Here is a 9,077-nt window from a genome sequence, read left to right as displayed (position 1 = left end):
GGCAGTTCAGCGGTTCGAATCCCTAGTGCCGCGTAACAAGGTGAGCTCCTGTTACTTATCCCATCTTCTGCCAACCTAGCAGTTCGAAAGCACATAAAAAAATGCAAGTAGAAAAACAGGGACCACCTTTGGTGGGAAGGTCGCAGCGTTCCATGTGCCTTTGGCATTTAGTTTTGCCAGCCACATGACCACGGAGACGTCTTCGGATAGCACTGGCTCTTCGGCTTTGAAACGGAGATGAGCACTGCCCCAGTGGTGAAATTCAATTTTTTTTACTACCAGTTCTGTGAGCGTGGCTTGATGGGCGTGGTGTGGCTTGCTGGGTGTGGCTTGGTGAGCGTGGCAGGGGAAGGATACTACAAAATCTCCATTCCCACCCCACTCTGGGGCCAGCCAGAGGTGATATTTGCCGGTTCTTCAAACTACTCAAAATTTCCGCTACCGGTTCTCCAGAACCTGTCAGAACGTGCTGGATTTCACCCCTGCACTGCCCCCTAGAGTCAGGAACAACTAGCACGTACATGCGAAGGGAACATTTACCTTTTTAATCTGGGCTAGTAGTTTTTTTTTGGGGGGGTTGTGCGAACTCAGCCCGCTTTGTGCAACCTTTTAGGCCAACCCCAAATGCAAGTTACGTTAATTCAGGCTTTGAAGTATTGACATCAAGGTCTTGATTTTGGAAAGGTTAAGATAGTTTGGGGGAAAAAAAGAATAGTGGGTTTTGTTTTTTTTTGTGATGTGTACAACCTTCCTCCTTAAATCGCAGGCCAAAAACAAACCTTTGTCTTGCATTTCAAAAGCCCACAACACCTGTTTGGCCGTAAGCCAAAGAACCATATCAAAGAAAGACAATTTCATGAGAAAAAGACCTCCTCAGCGATCTCTCTTTTTTTAAAAAAAAAGCCCTCTTTAGACCTCTTTCCCACAACCGCCAAGAGGCTTTTGAACCCGTTCAAGTGGGAACAACCTGGGTAAAGTTGACAGGAAGATGCCACGTTCTAGATTCGATTGCCAAAGTAGAAAAACCACAATTCAGCTACTCGCGTCAGTTTATCCCCCGCTCTCCAATTCCTCCTCTCCTCTTTAAAAGAGAAGGAAGCACACGGTACTCTGATCGGGATTACGCAACGTTTGCGGTTATCCTAACTTGGTATATTATTCCCACAGCAGTTTTGGAGGGCCGAGGAAATAAAAAAAAATCCCATACGAGCTGAGAGAAGAAGAATAGAATAGAATAAACAGAGTTGGAAGGGATCTAGTCCAACCCCCCCCCCCCCTTGCTTTGATGCCAAGTGCACAAAGCACGCACGTGTGCGCACGAATGCACGTGTGCGTGCCCGAACTCCTAAAATGCAATGCGAGCACCCCCCACATGCGCCCTGCCCCCATGAATGGGCACGCATCCCCGCGCATGTGCCCCAGTCCCGCCCCGTGCATGTGCCATGCCCCCCCGTGCCCCGTTTTGGCTTCCAGGTTGGCGCAGGAGGCTTTCCAGGGCCAAAATGGGGCATGGGGACCCTCATGCGGCACCCCCGCACCGCATTTTGGGCCTGGAAAGCCTCCTGCACCAACCTGGAAGCCAAAACACGCCGGACAGCTACTTCCGGTCCTTGTTGGCGCAGCTGGGCAGAACTCCGCCACTGCCTCTTTGCCAGCGTGAACGGCCTGCACCTGCAGGCTCTTTGCCAGCACCAACAGCCTACCGCCACAGCCTCGTTGCCAGTGGTAACGGCCTGCCACCGCAGCCTCTTTGCCCATGCGAATGGCCTGCTGCCGTAGCCTCTCTGCTGGCATGAGACACACCTCCCCGTGCCCCGTTTTGGGCCTGGAAAGCTTCCTGCACTAACCTGGAAGCCAAAATGGCCTTTGCACTTTCCGCCGCGAACTAAAAACATGGCTGTTTAAATTGCCCAGCCTGGACTGATGGGGCTTTGATTTTTAATGTATTTTAATAGGTGTTTAATATGTATTTTAACATGTTTCTTACTTGGATTGAGATTGTTTATCTTAATTGTTGTGAGCCGCCCTGAGTCCTATGGAGATAGGGCGGCATACAAATCTAATTAAAATAAATTAAAATAAATAAAATAAAATAAAATGGGGCACGGGGGCACCCCTGTGCCCTGCTTTGGGTTCCAGGATGGTGCAGGAGGCCTTCCAGGGCTTTGATAGTACAGTGGTTATGCACCCTGTTATTAACACAGCTGCCTGCAATTACTGCAGGTTCGAATCTCGCCAGGCTCAAGGTTGACTCAGCCTTCCATCCTTTCTAAGGTAGGTGAAATGAGGACCCAGTTTGTGGGGGCAATAAGCTGACTTTGTATAAATATACAAAAATATGAAGGCTTTTGCTTAACGCATTGTAAGCCGCCCTGAGTCTCCGGAGAAGGGCGGCATATAAATCAAATTTAAAATAAAAAAAAAATGGTGTGCGGAGGATGGCGCGCACATGCAACCCCCCAAAATGCAATGCGAGTGCCCCCTGTGCATGCGCCCCCCCCTCGCCTATGCGTGGCAGAGACCCAAAAACCAGCTTGTCGGCGGGAGGCACGCACACATGCCCGGTGGAGCTGGGCTGGGGCAAAGGCTGGCGTGCCTGCAGAGCGGTTTCTGTGTGCCACCTGTGGCACGCATGCCATAGGTTCACCATCATGGCTATATACCATTTCAGACAAATGGTTATCCAATCTCTTCTTAAAAACTTCCAGTGTTGGAGCATTTGCAACTTCTGGTGGCAAGTTGTTCCACCGATTAATTGTTCTAACAGTTAGATGGTGCCCAGTGGACAAGGGACTATTGAAACAACAGCTCACGTCCTGCTCTAGCGTACTTTCTACAGGTAGTCCTCAACGTACGACCACAATTGAGCCCAAAATGTCCATTGCTAAGCGAGACAGTTGTTAAGTAAGTTTTGCTCCATTTTACAGCCTTGCTTGCCACAGTTGTTAAATGAAACACTCCAGTTGTTAAGTTAGTCACACTGACTTTGCTTGTCAGAAGGATGCAAAAGGGGAATCACATGACTCCGGGGAACACTGCAACCGTCATAAATATGAGCCAGTTGCCAAGCGGCTGAATTTGGATCTTGTGACTACAACAGTCGTAAGTGTGAAACACGGTCATAAGTCCCTTTTTTCAGTGCCATTGTAACTTCAAATGGTCACTAAACGAACTGTTTGTAAGCTGAGGGCTACCTGTATTGCAAGCATGCGAAATCAAACATTTATTGTCTCCAACGGTGAAAAGTTTCAGAAGTATAATTTTCCCCTTTATTGAATTGTGCCTCCAAATTAGTTGTGACTCTTCACAACTGCCTTGCAGTTGTTGCTGTTCCTGTTTTGTTGGGGTTTTTTTTGCAATTTTTACAATTTTTGTAAACGTTTGTAAAAAATTGTAATTTTTTAATTTTTTTTTTACAATTTTCTGGTCTGAAAAATGGCATCCAGACTCCAGCTTTCTGCTTTTTCATTCATTGACACCAGAGGGCAGCACCTGGCTGCTTTGTCTGTACTGAAAAGCTAAATGAGGTCAGAGCTGGTATCAATCAAAGTGGTTTGTTTATGGTTAGAGTTTAGTCTATTTAGAGACCCATTATCTTATCCGTCGGGCATGGATTTAAGGACTCTGTTACTTTGCATGGAAAAGAATTTTATGCACCTGCTACATCTAATATACAGGAAGTCCTCGACTTACAACAGTTCATTTTCAACCCTTTTTCACACTGACAACCATTAAAGCATTCCTCTGGTCCAGTGGTGGGTTCCTCCCGGTTCGGTCCGGTTCGGCCGAGCCAGTAGCGGTGATGATATGACATCACCAAACCAGTGATTTTGCAACCTTCTCACAACGGGGAAGCCCAATTCACAACGGGGAAGCCCGATACTAACTTAACAACTGCAGTGTTTCACTTAACAAATGTGGCAAGAAAAATGGTGAAAAGGGGAGGGGGGAATTCACTTAATAAATTTCTCACTTAGCAACATTTATTATTTATTTATTTATTTATTTATTTTATTTATTGAATTTATATCCCGCCCTTCTCCCCGAAGGGACTCAGGGCAATGAACAGCCGAGAATTAAGATAACATACAATATAAAAGTTAAGATAATTAAAAATAAATTAAATTAATTGGCCTCCCAATTTAAAACCCCTAGCTATACAATTAAAAACTAACCCATAAAACCTATTCAGGCCAGGCTGGCTTGCTGAAATAAAAACGCCTTCAGGGCCTTACGGAAAGTGCGGAGATCCGGAATCAGCCATAAATGTTGGGCTCGGTTACGGTCGTAAATTGAGGATTAAGTTTCAGATCTTTTCAAGTACGTGAGAAACTCTATCACGGTGGTCCCAAAGATGCCCTTTTTTCCGAGGGACAGCTGGACTTTCTGGTTTTTCTTTTGAAGACATTTCGCTTCTCATCCAAGAAGCTTCTTCAGTTCTGATGGGATGGTGAAGAATGGAAGGATTGATACTCCTTGCAGACAGTTGGTCATTTGCATCCTTCTAGAGGGCTGTTGAGGCCACTTGGAGGTTTGTTTGTGGGTCACCTGAGTGGTGCAAATGGGTGTGGAGCCTTCTTGGCTGCAGGAATTTTTGTTGAGGTTGTTGAGGGGACCCTACTATTCAGGCGACCCTGAGGACACAGACAAACCTCCAAATGGCCTCAACGACTCTCTAAAAGGATGCAAATGACCAGCTGTCTTGTCTGCAAGGAATATAAATCCTTCTGTTCCCCACCATCCAGTCAAGCTGAAGAAGCTTCTTGGATGAGAAGAAAAGCGTCTTAAAAAAAAAAAACAGAAAGTCCAGTTGCCTCTTGAAAAAGCACCTTTGGGACAACCACAGATGACCGAGAATCTCCAGAGACATCTACCGTTGTTGAAGACATCTGAGGAGGGAATCTCTATGAAACAATGATCTAATAGATCACAGATTTTCCTACCGCTTGTCCCTCAACCTCAATCAATTCACTCTTTGTTTTTCCCTCCTGTGGCACATCCTTTTTGCATAAAATCCCTCGATTAATGAAGCTATCATTAGCGCACATTATCGGATGCCTTTTTTTTTGCCGTTAAATTGCCCATCTTATTTCGACATTCAATAAACCCGAGGACTAACTGAAATTTTAACGCTAATTGGAAACCCTCTTTGGACTGTTTGCATGGAACAAGGGAAATCATGAAATTATGATACAGGCAGTCCTCGACTTACGACCGGAGTTGACCTCAAAATTTCCACTGCTTAAGCAAGACATTGTTCAGGGAGGTTTTGCCCGCTTTTACAACCTTTCTTGCCAACGTTGTTAAGTGAATCACTGCAGTTGTTCAGTTAGTCACAAGGTCGTTAAGTGAATCTGCCCCCCCAGTTGACTTTGTTTGTCAGAAGGTCACCAAAGGGGATCACGACACTGCAACCATCATAAATATGAGTCATCCAAATTTTGATCAGATGACCACAGAGTTGCAGTCATGGTCGTAAGTGTGAAAAACTAGTCGTAAGTCGCTTTTTTCTGTTGCTGTTGTAACTTCAAAACGTCACTAAACAAATTGTTATAAGTCGAAGGCCGCCTGTGGACATTTTTCAAATGTAATGGTGAAATGGATTTCAGTTCTTACTTTTGCTCCAACATTCACTAAATGAGGACTACCTGTGAAAATCTCCTGTCATCTGAATTACAACCTCTCTCTCCACCCATTGTGCAGCTGGAGGCTATGCTGTCTCTTATCTGACTGTTTCCTAACTGACTGTTCCATGTCATACCCCCATTGGAGCCTGAATCTACGGGGGGGAGGGGGGGAGATGAGCTGGAACCTGAGCCAACAGAGATTGAGGGGGCGTAGAAAAATGGGGAAGGGCATGGCCAGTCAGGCCAGGGCCTTTCAGGATTAGGACAGCTTGTAGACAAGGAGGAACAGGGGCAAGATGAAGATGTGAGGAGCAAGGACCGTCTCCTCCTGATCTGAGAGCACGGAGAGTGGAGAGAAGGCGAGAACAGTGCAGACTGAGCCGACTACTCAAAAGGAGAATGCCCCGCCCATTTTCACAAGGCACACCTGGAGAATGAGACTTAAGGAGACGCTGTGGGAAAGGGCATTTGTCAGGAACAAACGCTGAGTTCCTGAAGTGTTGAGTGCCGACGTTTGAACTTCCCAAGAGTCCTTGCATTCTTTCTGGCTTTCTGAACTAATTACCAATTACTTTGGTAATTTGGTAATTACCAATTACTAATTTACCAATTACTAATTACTTTGCTTCTTGAACTCCTTGCTTTGCTCTGCTGGATTTATTGCTGTGCAGCCTTGGTGTACACAGCACTGGGCTGGACTATTTGCAGCCAGGGGCTGCTTGAGGTGTGTGTGGGGGTTTGACATCACTTTGCTCTGGGACTGGCCAGAAACGTGGGAGCATTTGGGGAAATTTGTAACAATAAAGGACCGGTTTGAACTGCCAGCTGTTTGTGTTATCTCTGTGCCGTGCCCGGGGTCATCACACAGCATCTCTTGACCTCCGTCTCCCAAGGTCTTTCTCACATGCCATTATACTCCTCGCCAGTAGGGGGACACGTACCGTCATGGGGAAATAATCTTTCATGTATCGCCAGAGGATGGAATTCCGGACGCAGCAGAATCTCCGCCCACCTTTGCTCGGGGTGTCCCAGTCGAAAGCCCACCAGGCAGCGTAGAGGGCACTGATCAGCCAGAAGCGAGTGAAGAGGAGGAGGATGAAGAGGGCAATGCAGCACTGAGCTGGAGGAAAAAAATGGAGGATGGTTAGGGATCCCACAAAACAAAACCATCTTAACCTGTTTCATTCCCTAATCAGGAATAAAAGAATAGCAGAGTCGGAAGGGACCTTGGAGGTCTTCTAGTCCAACCCCCTGCTCAAGCAGGAGATCTATACCCTTTCAGATGAATGGTTGCCCAATCTCTTATTAAGTTGGAGCACCCACAACTTCTGGTGGCAAGTTGTTCCACTGGTTAATTGTTCTCACTGTCAGGAAATTTCTCCTTAGTTCTAGGTTGCTTCTCTCCTGGATTAGTTTCCACCCATTGCTTCTTGTCCTGCCCTCAGGTGCTTTGGAGAATAGGTTGCGCCCCCCTTCTTTGTGGTGATCCCTTAGAAATTGGAATATACTATCATGTCACCCCTATATATATATATATATATATAGGGGACCCTATATATACCAGACCCACACTCACGAAAACCACACAGGATGTCACCACCACACATCCACGCAAAAAGCAAACCCACACCGATGAAGCACGACCACAAACCAGAAGCCAGACCACAGCTGCATCATTAGCCACTTTAAATCCCTTCAACCCATACATGAAGCAAACTGACACCCACCATGAAGATGTGGCACGACCACGAACGCGAAGCTAAACAACAGCAATGCAGCTCACCAGCTCAAATCCCCCTGCAACTCAGACCAACACAAGCACAAACAAGCCCCCACCTAAACAGAACACACCCCCATCCAATCAGAGCACAGCCAACCCCCCATCCAATCAGAGCACAGCCAAACCCCCAACCAATCAGAACACACCTCCACCCAATCAGAACACAGCCAAGCTCCCACCCAATCAGTTCACACCCCCACTAGCAGTTAAAAGGAAGAAACAGCTGCGATTTCACATTGCTCTTAGAAGCACGAAGCCGAAAACACCAGCCTGAAGATGACGAATGAGACTTCGTTGAAACGTCACCAAGACACTTCCAATTTTACGCGGGAGAAAACCCGAATAACCAAAGACCTACATACAAATACCCGCGAAAACCTCAGAAAACATATATATATATATTTCTCTCAGCCAGGTTTTTCCTACGTAAATCAAGATCTTTATACAGCCATAGTTCAGTGAAATCTCATTCACTAGTTTCTAGTGGAAAAACGTAGGAAAAACCTGGCTGAGAGAAAAATACACATAAAGACCTACGGAAAGAGAATAAAATAAATATTTGACCTTTACAGGGAGGAGACATGAGATGAGGGTATGGCTAACTGAAGAAGACAAACTAGTCAGAAATAGATCTATCTTAGTCTCCCTTAAGTCTCACAACAGACAGCAAAATGCTGGTTTGTTGTCTGATAAAGCCTAGAAACTAGTGAATGAGATTTCACTGAACTCTGGCTGTATAAAGATCTTAATTTACGTAGGAAAAACCTGGCTGAGAGAAAAATACACATAAAGACCTACGAAAAGAGAATATATATATATATATATATTAGCCTCCAGTCCCCTAATCCTCTTTGTTGCTTTTCTCTGCACTCTTTCTAGAGTCTCCACATCTTTTTTAACATCATGGCAACCAAAGCTGCCTTTTTTTCAGTACCGTTGTAACTTTGAACGGTGAAGTGAGTTTCGCCCTATTTTACACCTTTCTCGCCGCAAGCGAGCCACTGCCGTTGTTAAGTCCACAACCCGGTTGTTAAGCGAATCGGGCTTTCCCCATCGACTTTGCTTGTCAGGAGATCGCAAAGGGGGATCACGTGACCCCCACCCCACCCCCACCCCCACCCCCACCCCCCCGGGACACTGCAACACAACCGTCATAAATATGAAGCGGTTGCCAAATTCTGATCACCTCACCACGGGAATGCTGCAACCGTCATAAGCGTGAATAACGGCGATAAGGTCACTGTTTTCAGTGCTGTTGAAACTTCGGCTGCTAAATGAATCGTTGTAAGTTGAGGACTACCTGTCCAGACAAGAATGGCCGATCGCTACCCTATAACAAGCTTCCAAAAACAGATGCCTGTCCATCTCAGTGTCTTATTTTTGCAAAATGCACCCTTCGATTTTGATGAGCAATGCAGGCACTGGTGGAGATTTTCTGGCAACTCCTTAAAAAGCAGCCCCCTCCCATCCTCCACCCCCCAGCCTCCAGATTCTTAAAAAACGTCCCCTGAATTAAAATTAATATTAAAAATAATTTTTTTTTTTTTGTTTTACCCAGGCACAAAAAACTGAAGACCCATTGAAGCACGGATGCCGTTTGGAGCCTTCTCTCCAGCGGGAGGTGGCGAGGAGCGAATTCAACCTTCATCCTCGCAGCCGAGCCCCGTGCC

The 9,077-nt window shown here is 46.1% G+C and overlaps 1 protein-coding gene across 1 annotated transcript in view; it reads right to left on the bottom strand.

Annotated features, from left to right (window-relative positions):
- Nucleotides 1–9,055, bottom strand: part of MOGAT2 (monoacylglycerol O-acyltransferase 2) — a 22,724-nt gene extending 13,669 nt beyond the window's left edge. Inside the window, exons 1-2 of the mRNA XM_070944080.1 lie at nucleotides 8,962–9,055; nucleotides 6,569–6,747 (exon numbers count right to left, since the gene is read on the bottom strand). Coding sequence (XP_070800181.1) covers nucleotides 6,569–6,747; nucleotides 8,962–9,055 — 273 coding nt within the window. The remainder of the gene's footprint in view (nucleotides 1–6,568; nucleotides 6,748–8,961) is intronic.
- Nucleotides 9,056–9,077: the final 22 nt, after the last annotated feature.

Source organism: Pituophis catenifer, unplaced genomic scaffold, assembly GCF_029215685.1.
Source record: "Pituophis catenifer annectens isolate HBS135680 unplaced genomic scaffold, rPitCat1.0.hap2 SCAF_4, whole genome shotgun sequence".
NCBI classification, from domain to species: domain Eukaryota; kingdom Metazoa; phylum Chordata; class Lepidosauria; order Squamata; family Colubridae; genus Pituophis; species Pituophis catenifer.
The sequence above is the reverse complement of the archived record's forward strand: the minus strand, read 5'-3'. Positions and strand labels throughout refer to the sequence as shown.